Genomic DNA, 26,187 nt, shown 5'->3' on the forward strand with positions numbered 1-26,187 from the left:
AAAGTTTAGCAAGGTCATCAGTTAAAAGGATAATAGAAAAACTCAATTATATTTCCATATATACTAGCAATGAAAATTTTTTAATTGGAAAAAAGTATTTAAAATAGCACAAAAATGAAATACTTAGGAAAAAATATAATGAAGAATGTGTAAGACCAATATGCTGGAAAAAATAAAACATGCTGAGAAATCAAAGACCTAAATAAATGAAGAGATATGCTGTGTTCATTCATTAGAAGTCTCAATATTGTTAAGATGTCAATTCTCTCCAAATTGAACTACAGATTCAATGCAATCCCATTCAAACTTTTTTGTTAAAAATTACAAAACTGATGCTAAAATTCATAGAGCACACACATTTCTAGTTTAAAAATTTTTAACTTTTCAGAGAAAATGCTGAAAAACTCCAACAAAAACAAGAAAAGCAGTCTCCAAGGGGGAGGGAGATAGAACAGTATGAAGGAAGCCACAAATAGGTGGTGCTGAGAAATTCAAGGAATGAATTGGGTAAAAGAATCTCTTGGGGAGCTACTGTAGCTACCAAAGTTACTACTCTCACATGGTTCTATCTACAGCCATGACTCTCCACCAGGGGCAACTGTGTCTCCTTAGGGACAATTGGCAGTGGCTGGAGACATTCTGGGTTGACACAATTGGAGAGGTGCTACTGGCACCTAGTGGGTAGAGGCCGTGGATGCTGTTAAAAATTCTACAATGCACATAAGAGACCCCACAACAAAAAAGCTATCTGGTCCAAAATGTTAATAGTAGCGTGGCTAAAAACCCTACTGTAGAGCCTCATTTGCTAATACTGTGTTAAGATGAGTTCACCATGATGATGGTTCTCTCCGTGTTTATTGCCTCAGTGAATTCTTTTTTAATTTTTTACTTTAATTTTATTTTTTGGCCATGCCATGAGGCATGCGGGATCTTGGTTCCTTGAACAGGGATCGAATCCACACCCCCTGCACTGGAAATATGGAGTCTTAACAACTGGACTGCCAGGGAAGTCCCACCTCAGTGAATTCTTAAATCTGGACTCCAACTGCTGCTCCAGGCTTTCTTTCTCACTGGAGTGGTACAGGACTCCTCAAAAACCCAAGCCAACAAATCACCTTACTCATTAAATCCCTTGAAAAACAAGGCTAATTCTGGGTATCCTCTGGACAGTCTGTGGCTTTGGGTAGTTCTAAAAGGAATTACTTTAGAAAAAAGACGCAGATTGTAACAAAAAACAAATATCAATCTAGCTCATGAGGGTCCCTGGGGCCCGAAACATACAACTGAGACTCGTAAGTTTCTGATTCTGGGTAGAGATTTTCTTGACATGTTCTAGCATAACCTTTTCAAACAAACTTATTTTTAAAAGTTTCTTTCTTTATTCATTTTCCTTCAGCCAGAGAAAAAAAGTTCAGGAAGGTTTTTTCCCAGAATAAAGCTAAGGAACTGTCATGCAAAATTCAAGCCAGAGCACAAGGCTGAGCAACAGTCAAGTTCTGAGCCTGGGCACTGGCATTATATAAGAGGGGCAGACTGAAGAGATGTTTTCAAAACGACATGGTGACCAACTGGCCAGGAAGGAGAAGGGTGACATATAGAGAAAAGTTATTAGGAGACATTTTACACTACAAAACACTTTCATTCCTCCTGTCATCACTGGGGTCTTCACCACTGCTTACTTGGATTCTTAGAATTGCCTGTCTCTCTACCCTTAAATTCATCCTTCTTCCTGTTGCTAGAGCGAAGTATGTTTGATACAGGACACGATCTCTCTCCTGCCTGAAACTATTTCAGTGTTCATCATTATCTTACGGAATTAAGGCCAAACATGACCAGGTATCAGCTACTTCTTCCCCCTCACCTCCGTACTCTTTAATGCTCCAAAAATACCCAGATCTCACAACACTGTTCCTAAGTACTGTGCCTATGTACAGTTTGTTCTGCACTGGAAATATCATGTACTAGAACCAACACCAGCACCCCACTCCAGGAAGCTGTCCATTATATCTCATCCACCCAGCCCAGATGCGCAGCCACTCCTCTGTACCTCTCATGCTCCAGTCATATCTCTAATTGTGTTTTAATCGGTTTCTGTCACAGACTAGACTATGAATTCCTTAACTCTAGAGACTATGGCCTAGCCATCTCAATCTACAGCATCTGCCACAGTGCCTGAAACATAGTACCCAATAAAATGTGCTCAATTTAACCACAGGTAACTGGACTAAAGAAGGAAAGGAATCTGACTTTTGCATGGCTCCAAGCATCAAAAAAACAACCTGGGGAATTCCCTGGCGGTCCAGTGGTTAGGACTCTTCACTTCCACTGCCAGGGACCCAGGTTCAATCCCTGATCAGGGAACTAAGATCCTGCAAGCCAAGCGGCAAGGCCAAAAAACCAACCAACCAAACAACCAACCAACCAAACAAAACCCCCCTGTATTTTAAAAAAAAGGCTTTCTTCAAGACAATTTTTTTTTTTTTTTACTGGAAGACATACTCATCTAAAGTGTAATTCAAAATTACACAGGAAGATAAGCAACAAAGATTTACTGTATAGAATAGGGAACTATATTTAATGTCTTGTAATAAAAATAATCTGAAAAATTATATATGTAACTGAATCACAATCACTTTGCTGTATACCTGAAACTAACACAATATTGTAAATAAGCTGTATTTCAATAAAAAATAAATAAAATTACACAGGAAAAAATATTTCCTGGGTTGCATATCAAGGCAAAGTAGGTCAAGTGCATGCACACTGTGAGAAAAATCTTTGAGGCTGCTTACTGAATACCTTCTAATGCTATTGTTTCTATAATCTGGCCAGTATAAAATGAGAAACCCATCTACGGATAAACAAATATTAATACATATCATGGATTTTCTTTGTAGGTGCAAGATTTTATGGCCATTAATTATTTAATACAAAGCATGAGAAAGCAAAGCAGGCATGAGAAAGACAAGTTAACCAGGTAGAACCAACAAGCTCACAGATTCAAGTTTTCTCAATTTCAAAGCCAGGGACAATGATAAATGACCAGGAAGAATACTGTAATCAGTTGTGGACTTAAAAGAAATCGTGAAAGCCTCTTTTTAAAAATCCCCTTAGTCACTATGGAATAGAATGGTGCTATTTCTTCTTTCTGGCACCCTGATTCTATCAATGCCATTTCAAACTGCTGTAAGGACTTCTTATACTGATGATGCATTTTGTGGCTTCTTATACTGATGATGCATTTTCAGGTGAAATACCTGAAATTCCTCACACATTTTACAAATGAAATCTTACTCAAACATGACTCCATCTTCTTGATCTTATGCATGTCTACCAATTAAAGATCTTTTTCAAACTGCATTCATTTGTCCAATGAATAGATTCCACTTTAGTTATTTGCAAAATTGAAATTATGCCCTCAATATTTGTAGGAACACAATAAACTGAACACAACCAAAAACAATAACCTGCAGCATTCCATACAATAACTGTGCTTTGATAAGAAACAATATCAAATAAAGTAGTTTTAAATAAAAGTGAACTGTTGTACTGTTGGTGGGAATGTAAATTGATACAGCCACTATGGAGAACAGTATGGAAGTTCCTTAAAAAACTAAAAATAGAACTACCATACGACCCAACAATCCCACTACTGGGCATATACCCTGAGAAAACCATAATTCAAAGAGTCATGTACTATAATGTTCACTGCAGCTCTATTTACAATAGCCAGGACATGGAAGCAACCTAAGTGTCCATCAACAGATGAAAGGATAAAGAAGATGTGGCACATATATACAATGGAATATTACTCAGCCATAAAAAGAAAGGTGTGGCACAAATACACAATGGAATATTCCATACAATGGAATATTACTCAGCCATAAAAAGAAACGAAATTGAGTTATTTGTAGTGAGATGGATGGACCTAGAGTCTGTCATACAGAGTGAAGTAAGTCAGAAAGAGAAAAACAAATACCGTATGCTAACACATATATATGGAATCTAAAAAAAAAAAAAAAAAAAGGTCATGAAGAACCTAGGGGCAAGATGGGAATAAAGACACAGACCTACTAGAGAATGGACTTGAGGATATGGGGAGGGGAAGGGTAAGCTGGGACAAAGTGAGAGAGTGGCATGGACATATATACACTACCAAACGTAAAATAGATAACTAGTGGGAAGTAGCCGCATAGCACAGGGAGATCAGCTCGGTGCTTTGTGTCCACCTAGAGGGGTGGGATAGGGAGGGTGGGAGAGAGGGAGACACAAGAGGGAAGAGATATGGGGACATACGTATATGTATAACTGATTCACTTTGTTATAAAGCAGAAACTAACACACCATTGTAAAGCAATTATACTCCAAAAAAGAAGTTAAAAAAAAAAAAAAGCGAAGCATGGGATAGGTTAAAAATAAAAAAAAGTGGTGGTCTCAAGAATAATCCTAAATATTTGGGAAGCTGCCTGTGTGATACACTTGTCCGATAAAATGGTATGATTTTGGCAAGGGTAGGGGTAGGCAGACAACAATAAACCCTAATGAATCTTCCAGATTTATCAGGGAGAAACTGACCATGTTTTTGGTTATAAATCGATTAAAAATTTTTCTTCTGACTTCATAGTCTTAAGCTATTAATTACCAATAAACTATAAAAACAGAAGGTGTTAATGGTAAACAATGCTGTTGGGAAGCCTTTTATTTCTCTTTGTGTAAGCACAGACAACACCTGTTGATTCAACAGCATGTTTAAAAGAAAAATCAACCACTGCACAGGTTCCACCTGCAGGAGAGAAAATGCACTATTGTGTGGGGATACTGTGGTTTTCTTGAATATGCTCAGGTTAAACAGTAGCTTCACCATTCTGACCTCACTCTGTATTTACTATCCACGAATCTTAATGTAGCGGAGGAGAAAATTTTGACTATCAATATGCAGCAAGGAAAAGAGCTGACTGACAGGAGCCTGTTTCAGGTAGTGTTGCACAATTTAATTTCTCCCTAGAGCCCACAGATTCTAAACAAGCAATACAAATGCATATCCCATACATTCCCCCACAAATACTGAGAACTTTAAAATTAACATCCATAGCACATATGGCTAGAGAAGACAGCGTTGAAATAAATAAAAAGGAGCTCAGAAAATAAGCTCTTTGCATATCACTGATACTCAATGGACAGATAAGAATAAATTAAAATAGTGGTAAAAACTCAGAAAGAGGGCTTCCCTGGTGGCGCAGTGGTTGAGAGTCCGCCTGCCGATGCAGGGGATGTGGGTTCGTGCCCCGGTCCGGGAAGATCCCACATGCCGCAGAGCGTCTGGGCCCATGAGCCATGGCCACTGGGCCTGAGCATCCAGAGCCTGTGCTCCACAATGGGAGAGGCCACAACAGTGAGAGGCCTGCGTACCACAAAAAAAAAAAAAAAAAAAAACCTCAAAAAGAACAAATATTTTTGAATTTTGATCCAGAGAGACACAGAGAGAGAGAGACTAAGAGAATAAGGAAAAGTAGAAGAGGGGTGTAAAAAAGAAAAGGAAAGAGTTAATACACCACTAAAACTTCTTAATGAACCACAACTGTGGGAACAACTCAAAATCAAATTAAAGCAATGCAGAAACGTGAGCCATCACCAGGCCCAAAGTATCCTAATGTGTAGTCTGGATACTCATGGAGCACCAGACCCTTTCACAGGAACTGAAAGATCAAAATCATTTTCAGAATAATACTAGGACCTTACTGTCTGTTCATTACGTTGACATTTGCTCAATGGTGCAAAAGCAATTAGTATGACCCCTTAGTATGAATCAAGGCAGTGGCACCATACTGTCCTGTCATTTTATTCTTCAGTGCTGCACACTTGCAGAAGCAAAATAAGCCAACTTTACTTAAACTTTTCCTTGATGAAACAGTAAAAATTAATTTTATTGAATCTAAATATCTTAACCCATGTGTTTTTAATCTTCAGTATTATGAAATGGGAGGTACACAAGAAGACTAAATATCAACTTTCAAAGCATGACGGCTGTCTAAAAGAAAAGCACTTGTGATTGAGTTTCAAGTAGCCACTCTTTTCACTGAACATCATCACTAGAATGAATTGCTACCACACCACGGTTTTACAGACACAGATATCTGGCAGACATTTTCTCAAAAATAAACAATGATTCTCAAAAATGTCACTCCAGGGACTTCCCTTCCCTGGCAGTCCAGTTGTTAAGACTTTGCCTTCCAATGCAGGGGGCATGGGTTTGATCCCTGGTCGGGGAGCTAAGATCCCACATGCCTCGCAGCCAAAAAACCAAAACATAAAACAAAGGCAGTGTTGTAACGAATTCAATAAAGACTTAAAAAAAAAAAAAAGTCACTCCAAGGAAAACTGATGGTGTTTGTTGCCAATGATTAAGTGAAAATTACAATTGTGAAAAATACTTATCTGCCATGAAAGCGTGTTCTTTTTTTTTTTATTTTTTTATTTATGACTGCGTTGGGTCTTCATTGCTGCACGCGGGCTTTTCTCTGGTTGTGGCGAGCGGGGGCTACTCTTCGTTGTGGTGCGCAGCTTCTCATTGCGGTGGCTTCTCTTGTTGTGGAGCACAGGCTCTAGGCATGCAGGCTTCAGCAGTTGTGCCTCATGGGCTCTAGAGCACAGGCTCAGTAGTTGTGGCACACGGACTTAGTTGCTCCGCGGCATTGTGGGATCTTCCCAGACCAGGGCTCGAACCCATGTCTCCTGCATTGGCAGGCAGATTCTTAACCACTGCGCCACTAGAGAAGTCCCGCTTGTTCTACTTTTTAAAAGACTTTTCTAATGAGATTGGTCACAGTATTATCAAATTAGATTTTTTTCATATTGTATCATGAACTGCATCAACATTTGGAAGATCTGCATAATTCAGTAAACCAATATTTTCCAATTTATCAATGAAAGACATTATGCAATCATACATGGATAAAAGATCCATTACTAGGGCAAGAGAGACCAATGGATTCCATGCTGCAACTAAGCTTTAAGAAACTATCAGTGGTCAAGTTTTAATGTAACACAAGCATAACTCAGAGATACTGCGGGTTCAGTTCTGGACCACTGAGATAAAGCGAATACTGCAATAAAGCAAGTCACATGGATATTTTGGTTTTCCAGCACATATAAAAGTTATGTTTACACTATACTGTTGTCTACTAAGTGTGCAATAGTATTATATATCTTAAAAAGAACACTGGGGGCTTCCCTGGTGGCACAGTGGTTGAGAGTACGCCTGCCGATGCAGGGGACACGGGTTCGTGCCCCGGTCCGGGAGGATGCCACATGCCGCAGAGCGGCTGGGCCCATGAGCCATGGCTGCTGAGCCTGCGCGTCCGGAGCCTGTGCTCCGCAACGGGAGAGGCCACAACAGTGAGAGGCCCGCGTACCGCAAACGAGAAAAAAAAAAAGAACACTGTACCTTAATTTTAAAATACTTTGTTGCTAAAAAATGCTAACCATCACCTGAGCCTTCAGTGTGTAATCTTTTTGCAAGAGTAACATTCAAGACCACTGATCACAGATCACTGTAACAAATATAATAACAATAAGAAAGTCTGAAATATTGTGAGGATTACCAAAATGTGACACAGAGACACAAGGTGAGCAAATACTGTTGGAAAAATGGCACCAACCAACTTGCTTAATGCAGGGTTTCCACAAACCTTCAATTTGTTTTTTTTTAAAAAAAAAAGGAGGGACATGTCTATCACAGAAGAATATTCATAATTACCTGAAAACGCCATTAAGATACTTCTCCTGCTTCCAACTACATATCCAGGTGATACCAGACTTTCCTAATATACTTAAACTAAAACAACATACCTGGTAGAAAAGCAAATATGAAAATCCAGCTGTATTCTAGTAAGCCAAACATTACAGATTTGTTAAAATATATAAATGCTACACTTCTCACTAATATCTTTTTTCAAAAGATATTTTTCATAAAAATGTTAATTATGTTAACTCAAAAGGGGTTCACTGTTATTTTAAGTGAATTAAATATTCTTCTCAGTTTTAATTTTTAGTTTAAAAAATACTGATTAAAAATATATATATACTGATAAAGTCACATAAATTAAAACTCTCTGGAGTCCTCAATAAAAATTTTGAGAGTACAAGTGCTTCTTGAGCCCAGAAAGTTTGAGAACTGCTGCCCTAGCCTAATCTTTTATTTGATACTTGATTTCTGAATTGCATATTTTATACGATATACAAGTTTCGATCAGATGCAGTACTCCAGTGAAAGGGAGTGCTCTTCCTCCATAAATTCACTGCTCTAATGTTAGTTATAATTGGTGTAGATGCTGCCAGTAATTACCAGGAGCAATCATCAACTTCTTCCAGGTTGAACCCACTATTGAAACTAGAAAGCCATGTATTTGTTTTCCCAGGATCACACGCAGTACTAGGTGTTTATGAGACCCATTTGATCAGTGAGATAGAAAGGAAACACTGATGAGGGGCTTCTGGGAAAGCTTTTCCTCACAAGAGCCCAGGAAGAGAAGTCCCCAGGTACCTTTTCCAATTCTCTTTCTGTTTTAAATAGGGATGAGAAGTCTGGAACTACCAGTCTTCCTGTGACCAGAACACAAAGAGACAGAATGTGGACAGCTACGGAAGGCAGAACAAAACAACAGAAAAACTAGGGACCTGATGATATAATTGAACAGTGGAAAGAATCTTGGAATTGCCAATCTGAAGAAATCTAGTTGAACAAAAAACCAAAGTTCTTTTGGTTTAATGTATTGCTCGTCAGATTTTCTGTTCCATGTAGGCAAAAGCATTCCTAACATATTTAACAATAAACTTCCTCATTTGGTCCTAATTCAGCTCCCACACATACTATCCACAAATACTAAGTAGTGTCATGAAGTCTCCATTTTACCCCAACAATTGTTGTTCTACAACTAAAGACAAATAGTCCTTCTTCGGAACTGGTTGATAAATATGAAACCAAATACTCTCTTTTTCCTACCCTTCAGAGTAGAAATAATTCTGAGATCTAGTTCTGTAAGAATTTGCAAGAATCTCTAAAGACAACGAAATTAAAAAAGCATTCAATATGCTGACTGACAGAGACACGATGCATAATCATGGGCTTATCACAGTCTTCTGCTTTCATAATCAAGATAATTTTTTCAATGGCAGGTATCTTCATCCACTTTTCAGAAATCCTTTTGGAAAATACGGAGGTTGTACACTCAATTGCATACAAGCACTAGGGAACTAATCTACAATGACTGAGGAGGGCTAAGTTAAGAAAATTTGGACTATGAAGAAATGCCCCATTTCAAAGGAACATCTGCTACCCAAGGCCAGCCAGCTAATTATTGCTATCTGAGAATAAGGGCCCGGAGTTGCCAGATCTTCTAATTTTGGAGGAAGAGTTAGATGTCTAGATTGCTTTGGAAAATCTGCAATATTTAATTGTTGGCAACAGATTTAAAACAAAAAGAACCCAACCTGAGCCAAAATAATACATATCCAGGCTTGATCTCCCCTACTGACAGCTAGCACATCAACTCCAGTGTGATATTTAAACTGCAACAGCCCAAGAAAATGCTATTAAAACTCATTACATGGATTGAAAATTTTCAGGATAAATTCCAAAGGTATATTTAAAATGCTAGTCACAGAAAGTTAGCACCCATCTCATATGAATAAAGGGGCTTCATCACTAATCTGCTTACCTCCAGCAGTAGAAGTGTCTCCTGTTCAGTCCATTCTCTTCCAGCACTAGCACCTTTACTCTAAAGATAAAAATTCAGAAATTATTTACTCATTCCTAAAGGTTGAATGGAGCTCATCAGGATTCCCTTCTAAGTTCTGCAGACCGTTTTCTGCAATCCACCAAAGTCAGTCCCTGAGTAACAAGAATAAAACACATAAGGAACCAAAACTCCCAACAGAAAGGCTGGCTTATTTCAAAGATTTCTTGCTATCTACCAAGGAGTCATAGACTACTTAGACATTAGACATGGATTACTTAGACCCCTTATTTCTATTATTTATAAGAAAACCAAGTCTGTGTTGTGTAAAACCAAATCAACTGACTCATACTTCTTGATTTGCAGATTCTACTCCATTCATGAAGAGGACTGGCTGTGTAGTATACTTGATATTATTCTTTAGCCGCATATGTTACTAATTCAAAATACACATTCTAACATATTATCCCTTCTCTGAAAATTCTACTTTGGGAGATTACAATTTAAGAAATGAAAACTTCTATAGTCCATGATTCCTTTGTGTCAATAAAGTTTCTCAGTTCATTTGACTCAACCTTTCTGCACGACTGTGCTATACACTGCAGGTAAAAATTATGATTTATTAGGTCTCCATAATATTCAATCCATATCATTATGAAATATTTGTTCATTTGCAAAAAATGTACTAAAAATAACTAGTCTTGGGCTTCCCTGGTGGCGCAGTGGTTGAGAGTCCGCCTGCCGATGCAGGGGACACGGGTTCATGCCCTGGTCCGGGAAGATCCCACATGCCGCAGAGCGACTGGGCCCATAAGCCATGGCCGCTGAGCCTGTGCGTCCAAAGCCTGTGCTCCGCAACGGGAGAGGCCACAACAGTGAGAGGCCCGCGTACCACAAAATAAATAAATAAATAAATAAATAAAAATAACTAGTCTTTAAATACAGAATAAGAAGAGGAATCTAAGAATTGCAGGATTAAAAGTCTAAAGTATGCCTTTGTGAGGAAGAAAAGATGTACGTAGCTTTAACTCCCAATACACTGCTCAGACTCCTTGAGGATTACTTTAAGAGAACCAAAGGCTACTCTTTTTTATTTTGTTTTTGGCAGCATGTGGGATCTTAGTTCCCTGACCAGGAACCCAGGCCCTTGGCAGTGAGAGCTAACCACTGGACCGCCAGGGAATTCCCCCAAAGGCTACTCTTAATGAACAAACATCAGAAGTGACCATCAATCAGATATGGAGCCCTGAGTGGAACAACATTCATCAATATTTCATCTAATTTCTGAAAAAGAAGACCCAAATATAGGGCAGATCTGTATAACCTAGACATGAATGGCATTTACTGGGTAGGTCCACAGCAACCATTTCCCCACTTCTCATCCACAAAGCATAGAAAGGATTTTCCCCATTCCTACTGGCTTAAGTCAGTTAATGTTTCTCCTCTTGATTACAACTTGAGTAACTTCATCAGGGCCAGGGTTTCTACATGATTTTAGAATTTCTTTCTTTTGTATTTATTGAGGTAAAATATATGTATAACAAAATACACAAATCTTATGTGTACAGTGTGACTACAATTCTACTTATAATACCCATGTAACAACACTCAAATCAATACTGAAAAGCACCCCCCCTTAACCTCCAGTTGTTAACAAACCACAAAAGTATTGATACACACTATTCTGAATTCTACAATCGTAGGCTAGTTTCTGTGGATCTGAATTTTATAATAACAAAACCATTCAGTATGTAGTTTATGGGTCTGGTTTCTTGTCCAATATTATGGTAAGCAGATTCAACCTCACTGTTATATGAAGAAGTGAAACATTTCATCTCTGTATAGCATTATATTGTTTGAATAAACCACAATTTACCCATTATATTATTTACAGTTTTTGACTATCCTGGATAAGGCTGCTATGGATGTTCTCGCACATTCTTTTATAAACCCATTTATCTGGTCTATATAGCCAGAAGTTGGATAATTGGGTACATACATGTTTAGCTATAATCGTGTTCTCTACACTTTTACTTTCTGGAAGAACTTATGTAGATTGGTATTATTTCTTCCTTATGTGCCTGGTACAAATTCATCAGCAGAATCATCTGGGCATAGAGTTTTGTTTTTAGGAAGACGTTTAACTACATATAGATATTGTATAACAGTGTATAAATTATACACTTGAATAAGGTGGTTCAAGTATATAATTTCTAGTGGCTGCTCTAAAAAATTATCACAAACTTGGTGGCTTAAAATAACAAAAATTTATCCTCTCACAGCTCAGGAGGATAGAAGTTCAAAATCATTATGACTGAACCAAAATCAAGGTGTTAGCAAGGCAATGCTCCCTCTGGAAGCTCTAGGGGAGAATAAATTCTTTGTCTTTCCTTCTTCTGGTGGCTGCCCCAGAATTCTTTGGTTTGTAGCCACCTCATTCCAGTATCTGCATCCAAGATCACATAGATTTTACAGCCTCCTCCTGTATGTAAAATCTCTATACTTTTCTCTTATAAGGACAAACGTGATGGTACTCAGAGCCCACCAGAATAATACGGGATTATCTCATCTTAAAAATCTTAACTTAATCACATCTGCAAAGGATCTTTTTCCATATAAGGTAATATTTACAAGTTACAGATATGAGGACCTGATTTCTTTGGAGGACATTATTTTTAACCTAATATGTCAAGTTATCTCTATCCTGGGAAGACTTTTATATCTTCGTTTTTCAAAAAAATATATTTATATTTATATTTATATTATATTTATATATATTATATATATATTATATTTATATATAATATAAATATAATATATATATAAATATATATAATATATATATATAAATATAAATATAAATATATATAAATATATATATAAATATATATATATAATATATATAAATATATAAATATATATAAATATAAATATATATATTTATATATATTTATATATATTATATTTATATTTATTTATTTGGTTACTTTGAAGGTCTTTAATTAGGTACATATGTATTTAGGATGATTGCGTCCTCTTGATTAATCAATCCCCTTATCATTATGAAACACCTCTACTTCTGGTAAAATAAGCTGTTCTGATGTCTACTACTTTTATAAATATTAATATGGTGATTCTGGCTTCCTTTTGTTTAGAAGGTATGTCTTTTCCCACTCATTTTCTTTTAGTCTGTGTCTTTGTATTTAAAGTGGGTTTCTTGTAGACAATACATGTTTGTCCTTGATTTTTTTAAACCAATTTGACAATCTCTGCTGCTAAATTGGAATATTAAAACCATTAATGTTCAATTCTATACTACTATCCCTATGGTCAGATGTAAATCTTCCATCTTGCTATTTTCTATTCTTTCCATCTGTTCCTTGTTTCCTTCCCTCTTGTGGAGTAACATTTTTGTGAAGTATTATTGTTTTTATTCCATTATTGGCTTATTAGTTATGCATCTTTAAATAGTTAATCTAAGATTTACAATATCCATCTCTAAACTGTCACAGTGTACTCTCAAATAATATTTTAGCACTGTCACATATAGTGTAAGAACTTTAATACAGTATACTTCCAATTCCTTTTCCTGTCCTTTTAGTGATGTTTGGTCTTCAATATCAATATGCTGTGAACCTAAATACATATTGTTATTTTTGGTTTAAACAGTATTATCCTTTTAAACAATTAAAAATAAAAGGGAAATGTCTTTAATACTGACCCATATGTTGACCTCTTCTGGCACCCTTTATTCTTCCATGCAGATCCAGTCCCCTCCCAAAATGCTTTATCAAATTATTAGTTTACCCTATAATCAATCCTTCTCAACAATTTCAGAACTTTACAACAGTTTAACTCAATTTATTCTTCTTCTGCCTTTCTGCTATTTTTGTCATTTCTACATGTTACAAACCTCCTAAAATGTTCGTTGTTTAAAAAGTCTACATTCCTTTATATTTAACTACTTATTTACACTTCTCCATGCTCTTTATTCCTTCTCTAGCATCACGTGCTTCCATTTGGAATCATTACCCTTCATCCTGAAGAACTTCCTTTAGTGTCCTTACATTGTGAACTAGTGATAACTGCTCTACCTTTTGAATGTCTGTGAACGCCTTTATTGCACTTTCTATTTTGAAAGGTATTTCTACTAGATACAGAATTTCAGTGACAATTTTCCTTTCAGCATTTAAAAATATTATTAAACTGTCCACTGGTTTCTATCATTTCTGTTGAAAAGTCAGACATCAGTTTTATCATTGTGCCTCTGAATCGAATGTGTCCTTCCCCAACCCCCCTGCTCCTTGGCTGATTTAAGATGTTAGCTTTAAGAGTTTAAGCTCCAGGACTTCCCTGGTGGTGCAGTGGTTAAGAATCCGCCTGCCAATGCAGGGGACACGGGTTTGAGCCCTGGTCCGGGAAGATCCCACATGCCGCAGAGCAACTAAGTCCGTGTGCCACAACTACTGAGCCCATGTGCCACAACTACTGAAGCCCATGTGCCTACAGCCCGTGCTCCGCAACAAGAGAAGCTACCACAATGAGAAGCCCATGCACCGCAGCAAAAGGTAGCCCCCGCTCACGTCAACTAGAGAAAGCCTGCCCGCAGCAATGAAGACCCAACGCACCCAAAAATAAATTAAAAAAAAAAAAAAAGAGGTTAAGCACCATTTGCCTGAGTATGGTTTTCTCTATATCCAAACTTGGATATGTTCAGTCTCTCTTATTCTGTGAGTTGATAACTTTTCATTAGTTATGGAAAATTTTTAGGCCTTACATCTTCAAGTATTGCTTCTGTACCATTCTTTCTCTTCTCATAGGTCTCTAATGATAAATATTAATTCTTTTGACTGTATCTCATGTGTCTCTGTACTCTTTTCTCTTTGTCCTGTCCCCCCAACTTCAACCAATTTCTTTTCCTCTTGCTGTTTCAGTTTCAATGTATCTATTAACCTGAGTTCACTAATCCTGTCTTCTGCTGTGTCCAGCCTGCTGTTAAACCTATCCAATGGGTTAATTTCAGTATATTTTCAATTGTTCAACAGGTATTTGATTCTTTTTATATATTCCCATTCTCTGTTGAAATTCTCCATTTTCCCCCTCATTTTAACACATTAATCATAGTTATTTTTAAATACCTATCTTCTAACCATACTAAGAAAAGGTAAGATACGTGACTTTTATAAAATGTCATCAGATTTAAGTAGAAAGCACCTCCTTACCTTACAGAAAGTAAAACAAGTTTCTTACGGAAAATGATGCTTCTTAGAAGGAAGAAGGACAAAGAGCACATGCTAGCTTGTAGTCCATATGTCCCTATAGAAAAATCCTTACCTTTGCTAAGGTTTTCTTGGAGTAAACGTCAGTACGAAGACCAAAGTTCTGCAAATCAATTGGTTTTTCCTTGTTCTTCTCAGGAAAATTTAACATCTGCTGAGCAGCAGGAACCTATGAGTCAAATAAATGATAAATGGCTGTATTAACCTCTACAAAGTAAACGGGACAGAGGCTTTTAAGGATGTTTAATATCGGCACTTAAACCACTAGAGATTCTACAAAAAAATAAATACCTACACCTTACACTACACTTCTAACAAAAATTCAACATGTAAGAAACATTTTTTTTTTTTTGCCTAAGTCACAGAGAATATAGACAAGTCTTCTTTAATATTTCATAGTGGAGGGCAATTTATAGGTTAGATTCGTGTTATTCCAACTGAATGGTATACATAATCCGATTGACATAATAATCTTTTCAAGGGACTTCCCTGGTGGCGCACTGGTTAAGAATCCACCTGCCAATGCAGAGGACACGGGTTAGAGCCCTGGTCTGGGAAGATCTCACATGCCGCGGAGCAACTAAGCCCGTGCATCACAACTACTGAGCCTGTGCTCTAGAGCCCGTTAGCCACAACTACTGAAGCCTGCGTGCCTAGAGCCTGTGCTGCGCAACAAGGGAAGCCAACGCACCGCAACAAAGAGTAGTCCCTGCTCACTGCAACTAGAGAAAGCCAGAGCACAGCAAAAAAGATCCAACGTGGCCAAAAATAAATAAATTAAATAAATTAAAAAAAATTATATAGAAGAGATTAAAAGAGAAAAAAAGAACGTGTGCATAGATGTCCACTTTCCAAATGTTAGGAAGGGGAAGTTCTAAACAATTTAACACATTTATACAGTCTGCTTCTTTATTAGTGTCTTCGATGGCAGAAGTGATAAAGGAGCCATGAGTTATGAAAGCAAATCTCTAAGAGGATAAAGCATAGACTCTTGGCATTAATGGGAGAGCATTATCTTAAACAACTAAATATTCTTATGGACTCAAACATTTACAACATACAAAAACAAACAAACATAACCTATCAGCTAAGAAACAGCACTATTATATGACTATAATAGTAATTCCTGAATATAAATGCAAGAAGTGGTTGTCTATTACCACCCAGACCTGAAAAAAAGGCTGCACTAATTTACCTGAGGTGATCGAAGATGCAGAGGTACAAGCCCAGAGGGGGTATCAGCTAATACATTGAAATGAGGAGTCGGAGGAGGTCCCATTGCCATGGGTCGACTTTCTGGATCCACTTGGTAATTAACAAGCCCCCACTGCTCTAAAAAGGCATGAACCCTGAAGAATAAAGCTCTTAAAGTTAAAATCTAGAGAATGTACCTCATCATCTTCATAAGCATCATTACATTTCATTAAAAAACAAACGAAAAAAAACCCTAAGTAAACGTGTTCTCTTGTAGGCTATGAACCATCACAAAGTAACTGACAATTTTGGTTTGAGGGACAATTTCTATAAACTCAAAATAATGTTGAACATAGCACCCCCAAACCTAGTATAAAGCCTAATCATTTCAATCACAGAAACGAGGGAACAAATGCTCATGTAGGTCCATGGTGAAAGAGCTCACACGTAAACCAAACTCACAGGAGGAGACCTACATTTTGTTTTTTTCTTTACACAGATTTAGGGCACAGAGCTTATCCATTCCCCACCCTAACCCACTCTCCATCTACGGTCAGTTTATGATTAGACCATACAATAAAAGATGTAAAATGTAAAAATTAAAAAAACAAAAAGATGCTTTAGGTATTTTATTAACCAAGAAAACATCCAGTTTAGTCAACCTAACATTAGCAATGTATCAGTAACCACCTGCAGTGAAATATCTGAGAAAAAGTCAAGACATCCTTACCTCATCACAGCACATACATCTCCAGTCAAGTTCCTCCGACAAGCAGTGCTGGTTAAATATTCCTGGGGATTTAGGCGGTATGTGTCGATCATAAAATTTCGATATGCCAAGTATCTAAAAAGTAATGGCAAAATTCATAAGGTGAACACACATCCTTTCAAAAACAGTAACTCATAGAGCCAAACAGTTCCATATTCCTCAACCAAATACAACAAAAAGTTAAGACAACAGTCCAATAAACAATAGTGATAATGTACTGAGTATTTACAGTCATAAGTGTAACTCAGAGTAAGAATCCCTAAAATGCAAAACAACTGTCTACTAACATATAATAAGCACAATAGAGTAATCTGATGAAGATAGTGTGAAGTAAAATAAGTACAACCTTGGTCACAGAGGTCAATCAATAATCCTTAGTTGCCTGCAAAATTTGCAAGTAACACTTGGTTACACAGGCTGTCTCCCTAACTACACTACTATATACCTAGCATTTACTGTGTGTCAGCCATAGGTCTAAGCACTTTCTGTGTAGTAATGCATTTAATCCTCACAATCTCTGTATAAGGTAGGATCTATTATTATTCTATTTATAGATGAGGGTTAAAGAATTTGTTCTATGGGACTTCCCGGTCGGTCAAGTGGTTAAGACTCTGTACTTCCAACACAAGCGGCGCAGGTTTGATCCCTGGTCAGGGAGCTAAGATCCCACATGCCATGAGGCACAGTGGCCAAGAAAATTACAAACAAAATGCACACACACACACTCACACACAACTAGAACAGGGAGCTAAGATCCCACATCTCGTGAGGCATAGTGGCCAAGAAAATTACAAACAGAACACACACACACACACACACACACACACAACTAGAATTTGTCCCAGACCACAAGGCTGGTTAAGTGGTGGAGCTAGAATTCGGCTAAGTGTGGTGGCTCTGGCTCTGACAATGGTTATATACTTCCTGACTTTTTTTTTATCAGTTTTTTAGAGATCCCAGCTATGCGACAAGTAGAACCTATGAAGCCAAACTCAGAGGTAAGACAAGCCATATAAAAAAGGAGAGAAAAACTGAGATTCTGAGTCATAGCAGATTCCACATCCACAGTGTACCCAAGCATTTCTGCCATAAAATACTTAAAACAAGTGTGTAAAGAAGGTAGAGACCTAGCAAAACTTCTTACCACAAAAGTAAAGCAAAAGAACAGCAGCTTGAAGTTAGCTACATCAGAGTAAAAAAGGTATACTATTCAAAGAGTCTGGTATAAGCACAGCTGGATAAACAAAGATTGAAAGGCGAATTTACGTTTAAATGGGCTAAGTTGTGCTTTTAAATAGCAGACTGCCAAGAACTGTAAGTATTTATAAATACTGGCAATTTGCAATTCGGTGGCAATAGGCAAATTAGCCAGAAGAATATACCATGTCTAAATAGGTGAAAAAACCTGACTGGGCTTCTTATGCCAAATCTTTGATTTTGGTTTTAAATGACTCCTTACAGCTTTGTTATGAAAAGCTGAAATTTGCTGTGACACCTAAACGTAGAATCTCAAACTATCATGGATAATTTACCACGAGAAAATATTTATTATTTGATTTTCTGTATTACACCCATGTGCTTTGTGTGTAAAAGCATCCTTCCCTAAACAATTTAAACAAGAGACATCTATTTGCACAGTCACATGTGTATAACAGACAACAGATTAACACTATGAAGATAAGACACGGAAAGGTAATTATAGTGTGATAGATACGGATTTATTTTAGGGGGCAAGGATTTCTGGAAGTCTATAATTAAGGGTCACCAGGCAAAGATAAAAATACTTCCTAATGAACTTCTTCCTTCTAATAAAAGTTTTTCTGCTTCCAATGCAAAGCACAACAATGCTTTATGTAATTAAGATCAATTTATATGTAGCTATTATCATCATACTTGGCATTCTCTTATTTATTTATTTAAAATTTTTTTGGCCGCAGCCCATGGCATGTGGGATCTTAGTTCCCCGAGTAGGGATCAAACCCGTGCCCTCTGCATAGAAGCACAGAGTCTTAACCACTGGACTGCCATGGAAGCCCTTGGCATTCTTTTAACTAGAAGTCATTCATAAGGAAAATAAGAAAAAGGTTCACTTTCTCCTAGATTACATATAATACATATAATCAATAAAAAACAGGTACTCACAAGGTGAGTTAGGGAGAAAACTGGACTCGGTTTAGTGAGTATCTGTTACTGAATTCAGTCTTTAGCTGCAAAAGCTGATGTGTATGTATCAACAGTTTAAGATTGAGGAAGAAAAAATTTGAAACAATTTCCTTTGAAGCAAGGAGTACTGTGTAGCTGAGATATGAACACTGTTCTGAACAGAGTAAGATATTTGTAAACTTTCAGACAATAGCAAAGATTAACTCAGAAGGGGTGCTTTAAGAACGCCCTGCCAAACACATCCAAATATTAATTTTTCTTAATACTGGTCCCACTAAAATATGTAACAGCATCAGGATTACATCTTTACATTTCACTCACATCTCCGGAGTCTTGGATTTGTTTTTTCCATTGAAAAACTCAGGAAGAGCACGCCGTTCAATCACATGAATACTGAAGGGGAAAAAGACAATTAGGAACCCTCTTAGAAAAATAAAATCCTGAAATTTGAGCTAAGCTTGTTTAACTTTCAAAGTGAAACTGATAAAACCAAAAACTGAGCCCTACTTGCAAAATTTAACTGGCTTACACAAGTTCCTATGTATTAACAGTATGTAATAATAAAATTAAAGTATATAATATATATTTATAAACTTATATATAATATATAGAGCTAAAGAAAGCTTTCCCTTTCTCACCCCCAATACTTACTGTAGTTTTTCTATTCCCATAACCAAACTCTATAAACATAAACACTGAAGAAAAACAACAACAAAAAACACACTGAAGGCTTCAGATTTTATGTTCTTGTCATAATACACTGTAACTAGATGATGAGCCACAAATTAGGAAAAGTTCTTTGGAAATTGGATGACAAAAATCACAGTACTTGGCATGGCAACAAATTGGTGAAATGAATGATCGACCAAAAGACAACGAAATTGACTGTAATCGGTTTCTCAGGCTCAACATTAATGCACTTTTTCATCCAGCCCTCAGAAACTTTGTGGTGAACTGAATTTTTTAAAATAGTTCAGTGATTTACTGCTTTTAAAAAAGATCACAGAACTAATTTTTAACATTCAGATAAAAAGCACTGATAATTTTATAAAATGTTACAGGTGATAAGCACTATAGAGACCATGTGAAATGATCAGGCCTAAAACACTCTACAAATGAAACCAACTGTACATTTAGCACAAAGGTTTTGACATTAATGCTAATCAGTATTTTTCCTGATGACACATTTTAGTTTCTCAGTGCCTTTTCAGATATGCAACATGTACAGAGATTACATGGGAAAGAGCAAATCAATAGTCTGTGAATACAAATAAAAGCATTCACTCTTTCATTATTCGGTAACATTTAAATTGTTTGAATTGGATACTACCAAATACTATAAATAAAATGAATCACCTGGAAACTTACAGGAAGATGATTTCTAAGATGAATTTATGTTCCATAGATACATGTATAATGAATTTCCAAGTTTTATTATAAGGAGAATAACTGTAAGCAATTAATAAACTGGTCCTAATATACCTCTCATTGTTATGTTACAGGTTAGGAAGAGGCCACAAAGACAATTTCACCAAGAACAAAACACACAAGAATGTTTAATCACAACCACTTTCTTTTTCAAAAATCTATGTTTGAAGTACTGGCAGCTGATTCCTTAGGTTCTGAGAATGAGTCAAGTAGTAGAAGGAGTGGGATATTCGGAATCAGAAAACCTGAGTTCTTCCAATTAGCAACTCTGCAACTTTGCACCACTTCAACTGAGGCTGTAGTTATCTATAAAATAGGGATATAACTAATACCTCTACTGTCCATCTAACAGCACACTTTGTGACATGCAAAGATCACCATGCAAATGGAAGTGTTTCTGTAAACTATAAAAACCTAAAACACTATGTACTGTTATGACATTCCCCTTTTTTGAGGGGAAAATGCTAGTTTCTCAAGCCATTCTGAATCTTACTCTGTAACTACAAATAACAATAATGAAACTTCCAAATTTCAAAGTAATTTAACATAATAATCAATGTAATGAAGACTGACCTTCAAAGAAAAGCAATATACTTATTCTGTTTCAGCTTCTACTCATTCAAAACAATGAGGAACAGCATTCAGAGTTAGTTTTAAAAAGTATGCTGGGGGCTTCCCTGCTGGCGCAGTGGTTGAGAGTCCGTCTGCCAATGCAGGGGACATGAGTTCGTGCCTTGGTCTGGGAAGATCCCACATGCCGCGGAGTGGCTGGGCCCATGAGCCACGGCAGCTGAGCCTGCGCGTCCGGAGTGCTCCGCAACGGGAGAGGCCACAACAGTGAGAGGCCCGCGTACCGCAAAAAAAAAAAAGTATGCCGAAAAGTCTCAATAGTAGAGGCCATACCTTGTGGTTTTAGACAAAAGTAAGCTATGACTCAAATGGACCATCCACCCTATTCTTTTAAGTTGGTTTTAAAAGATATATGTGTGTGTGTATATATATATATATATATATATATATATATATATATATATATATATATATATATGCACAGGACCACGAGATTGTAAGGGCAGCATCACTAGACTAAATATATAGCCTTCCAATCAAAGTACCTTAAAGAAACTAACATCTATTTGGAGTTCTGGTTCATACATTTAAAAATAAAAAACTGTCCAACAAAAATCAGCCTGACGTGAAAGAGTTACATTTCATAAGTAATCAATTAGTAAGATAGGTACATCTCCATTTATTTCCAGCCATGTTCCAAGGGTGCCACGGTGGCTGTGATAAATGACAGGGAGGGTGCTGAAGAGGTTGTTTTCCTGAACTCTTTTACATGCCAGGGTTTATACAAGAAAGGGCTCCTGTTTCCGATTAACATGAAGCCATTATTGGGTACTAAGATGAATTTTTCTTTAAAAATTTCCATAATGTTTAAAAATCATATAATGAACATCAATATTTTATAATTATTAAATACTCAAGCATTTGCCTGTCTGAACTAAAACTGACTCCAAATGAGTCAGGTTCAAGTTTACAAAATTTTATAATCCTAAATTACAACATAATAGTTTCTATCCCCAAGTAAAACAACCAAAAGAACACAGTCCAAAGTTAAAATAAAATAACTTTCCATTCCCCTTCATCCAGTGTGACAGTGATTACTGATGAGGGGACCTGGGCAGAAGAGCACAATTTTTAAAATAAATTTATTTATTTAGTTTTGGCTGTGTTGGGTCTTCGTTGCTGCACGCAGGCTTTCTCTAGTTGTGGCGAGCGGGGGCTACTCTTCATTGCGGTGCGCGGGCTTCTCAATGAGGTGGCTTCTCTTGTTGCGGAGCACAGGCTCTAAGCACGCGGGCTTCAGTAGTTGCAACGCGTGGGCTCAGTAGTTGTGGCTCGTGGGCTCTAGAGCACAGGCTCAGTAGTTGTGGCGCACGGGCTTAGCTGCTCCACGGCATGTGGGATCTTCCCAGACCAGGGCTCGAACCCGTGTCCCCAGCACTGGCAGGCGGATTCTTAACCACTGCGCCACCAGGGAAGTCCTGAGCACAATATAATTTCAAGGAAAGTTTTCCCACTCCTAATTACCATGTTCACAGATGTAAGCAACCTACTCACCAGTTATAATCAAACCACGATGCATAGCTAGGAATAATAATGTGATTGGTCTGCTCTGTCACATTATCTTCACCAGGGTCAACTGACCGACTCTGATCACCTTTGCCAGGATCTTCATCTTCCTGTAGAAAAGAAGCCAAAGTTCAGAGAAAGAGAACTACAGAGAGATATGGAATAGCTTTCAAATTTCTAATAGCAGGTTACAGAAAATGCAGCTAGCTGATCCAATTTCAAGGACCAGGAAAACAAATTTCAAGTAAAAATAGCCTTTCACAGTTTTTAAGGTACCTTCACAAGATGTCCAGATGAGATAGCATATTTTTTTCCTCCTTTTTACAGATGAGGGAATCAACTCATAGAAAGCCCAAAACTTTTTCCACAATAGCCTGCTCCTTATTTGTCTAGTTTTACCTAATCCTTGAATCACAAATCTAAATTACTAGTTCTCAATTTATAAGGAGGTAACACAAGGACACTGAGACATAATGATAAGGTTTCCCCAATCCCAAAGATTGAGTACTAAGTATCTGCCAACAGCGATATGTGCAATATCTCACTTATTCCTCACAATAACAGCAGGTACTGTTTATTATCTCTTTTGTGGATGAGAAAATGATGCACAGAGCTAACAAGACATAAACAGGATGAAACTCCAGAAAGTGCAGCTAGAGGGCCTACACTCTTAACCACTCTTACTGCTGAAAATTAGTTCTGACTTTTATCACATTTATGTAGGTTTTGCAAATGATTCCACCTAAAAACCTGGTTTTGCTAATACAATAATTTCAAAAAGCACTGCTTTAGGTCAAAACACAAGAACATTTTTTATGCTACCAGTAAACAGTAATAATTACTTTTTTTTTTTTTTGGCTGCATGTGGGATATTAGTTCCCCGACCGAGGCCCACAGCAGTGAAAGCACGGAGTCCGAACCACTGGACCACCAGGGAATTCTCCCAGTAATAATTACTTTCAAATAATATTATCTAACATACGCTTTATATTCAAGGGGATCCAAGTGTTCCATAAATGTCCTTTACAGATTTTTCTCCTCAATACAGAACCTGATCAAGGAGTCCATATTATATATGATATTCATGCCTCCTTAGTCTCCTTTAACCCCTGCCTCCTTTTTGGGGGAGATTTTATGACATTAAAATTCTTGAAGAATCCAGACCAGACAGCTTGTAGAGCATCTACCAATCTCTATCACAATGATTCTTCATAATTAACTTCAGATTAAACATTTTCACAAAGAATACTACAGGAAATAAGCTTATTAACATTTAGATATTTTCAAATTGTGTAGAGTTCTATCTATCAACCTTTTATCTGTGGTGTTTTTACTGTTTTTAATCATATAAAATTCTTTTCTGTTAAGAAACCAGTCAAATTTTGCATCATATTCTTTTACAAAGGTTCCATAGTTTAATTTCTACCTTTAACTTAAATCAACCTAAATTTCCTGTGTTATATTACTTTAGGTGAGGATCTAGCTACTGCTAGAAACTTAAGACAGTAGTTTCCTTAAGATCAATGAATATCAAAAAAAAAATTTTAATGTATGAAATCATCAAGGAAACGCTGGTTGTTACTTACATGATGTTGAAACAAATATGTTAATATTGATGACAAAGGTAAGGAATTTTATTTCCCAAACCAGGGAAGCTAGCAAAATCTATGCTCATCGTTAATTTGTTTTTGTGGCATAGGTTCTACAAATTCAATGTGATTCAATTCAGAAAATTTTCTTTATTCAGGAAAACTAGGGAGAGGCTGGTATTGAAATGAATAAAGGCTGACAGTCTACAGTTTAATCATCTCAGTGAGGAAAGAAGCAGGATGATATCATGGGACTGGTGTTAGAGTAACCACCTCTAACCATCTTAGGCTTAAGTTACATAACAGACTTGTCTATAGTTTCAAAAGTACTCTCACCCTTGGCATAAAAAAAAGTGGGGGGGTAATTCTTTGGTTTTCTATTTTGGTCTCCTTTATTGCCACCCAATACTTTCTACTCTAAAAGATGATGTCTTTTTACAAATGTAATATTCATAAATGTTTATGAGTAGCTCTTTGAATAAAGAAGTTTGATTTTAAAGAAAAAGATCATAAGAACAGTTCAGCTAAAGAGCCATCTGTAGTAGAGTTTCTTGAAATACTTTTCCTTGAAATCCTGTCATGAATATTTTCATTTCATGACTGTGTACAAAACAACAAGTGTCACTATGGGGGAAGTTCTCTGACTCACTGAAAAAGAAAAAAAAAGAACTAACCATTTTCGGCATTAAGGAAGTTATTTCAAGGAGATTAAGGATTAGTTACACATCTTAACACAGTTAGAGATGACAACCTGTATAAACAAGGTGCCATTTATTTAAAAAGAGAAATAAAACCTTGCCTAAAATCCAACACCATCCTACAGCCTAATTATTGACATGTCTCCACAGCAAAATTGATGAAACAGGAAGTAGCTGACTTTAAGGCTCAAAAAAAGTGAAGAGTATGATCAAAGGCTACATCAGTTGTGGACTGGGGCTGCACTAATAGAAATAGGAGTGGGAAAATCAAAGCAAGGCACGGTCCCTGCTCACCTGGAATATTGTGCAGCTCTGATTATTAATTTGCAACCAGGAGAGAAATGGAACCAGAAACTATAGCATATGAGGAATACTACCTGGGAAAATGGCAAATTCCTCTTGATAAAATTTGGGGGGTGGGTCAAGAAAGACAGACTATTTTGGGCGTGTGTTAAAAAGAAATTAAATATCAAAAGGACCTCAAAACAGAATATTTCTAAGGAAACTTCCAAATCAGTGTTTCTACTGCTCGATACACAGGACCCCTACAGTTACTGTTGCACCAGGCCTAACTAAATCATTACCTTTCCTCCTGTTGTGACTGTTTCTTCATCCTGCTCATCTGCAAAATCAAAACACGTAATTCATTTAACAGGTAAATGTTCTCTCGATTACCTGGAAACCTTAAGATTTAAGGAACTGATACTCGCCACAGAAAAGGAAAGAAACAGAGCATTATTAAAGCTAATTTACCTTGAATAATTCAGTAAATTAGAATTGTACACAGAAGCATAGAGGTGAGTAAAAATTCAAAGCACAAATCATTAAAATTCTCCAACAACAGGGAACTTAAAATTAAATACTACTTGGGCTACAATCTTAGTCATGATCTTACTTAATAATAGGTAAGGAACTTGGTTTGGGCTCTTGCCTCCAGAGGTTTAGTGAAACAAAGTAATAACATTTCGGATCCCAGAGGAAATGAGTAAAGAATGAGGAGTAGAGAAGGAGGTGATAATCAATCCCTACGGACAAAGTCCTGGCAAGAGTGTTAATACCTTCTGAGGATAGGGGACTACAGGACCTAAATGCTAGTGTTGCAAAAGAACAAAGGCAAATCCATGTATAATCTAAACTAAGCAGCTGATTTCCACAGTGAAAAGTAAAAGTGCCATGGTGGAAAAGGTAAGAGGTTAC

At 36.9% G+C, this 26,187-nt stretch overlaps 1 protein-coding gene across 3 annotated transcripts in view; it reads right to left on the reverse strand.

Annotated features, from left to right (window-relative positions):
* Positions 1-26,187, reverse strand: part of SMARCC1 (SWI/SNF related BAF chromatin remodeling complex subunit C1) — a gene marked incomplete at its 5' end in the record, with an annotated part of 203,228 nt that overhangs the window by 69,881 nt on the left and 107,160 nt on the right. For all 3 annotated transcript variants that reach the window (XM_079933951.1, XM_079933950.1, XM_079933949.1), the window contains 7 exons: positions 9,717-9,776; positions 15,069-15,182; positions 16,209-16,362; positions 16,938-17,051; positions 19,461-19,532; positions 22,692-22,813; positions 25,575-25,612. In XM_079933951.1, coding sequence (XP_079790077.1) covers positions 9,717-9,776; positions 15,069-15,182; positions 16,209-16,362; positions 16,938-17,051; positions 19,461-19,532; positions 22,692-22,813; positions 25,575-25,612 — 674 coding nt within the window. The remainder of the gene's footprint in view (positions 1-9,716; positions 9,777-15,068; positions 15,183-16,208; positions 16,363-16,937; positions 17,052-19,460; positions 19,533-22,691; positions 22,814-25,574; positions 25,613-26,187) is intronic.

The sequence above is a fragment of the Stenella coeruleoalba genome (assembly GCF_951394435.1).
Source record: "Stenella coeruleoalba genome assembly, chromosome: 10".
NCBI classification, from domain to species: domain Eukaryota; kingdom Metazoa; phylum Chordata; class Mammalia; order Artiodactyla; family Delphinidae; genus Stenella; species Stenella coeruleoalba.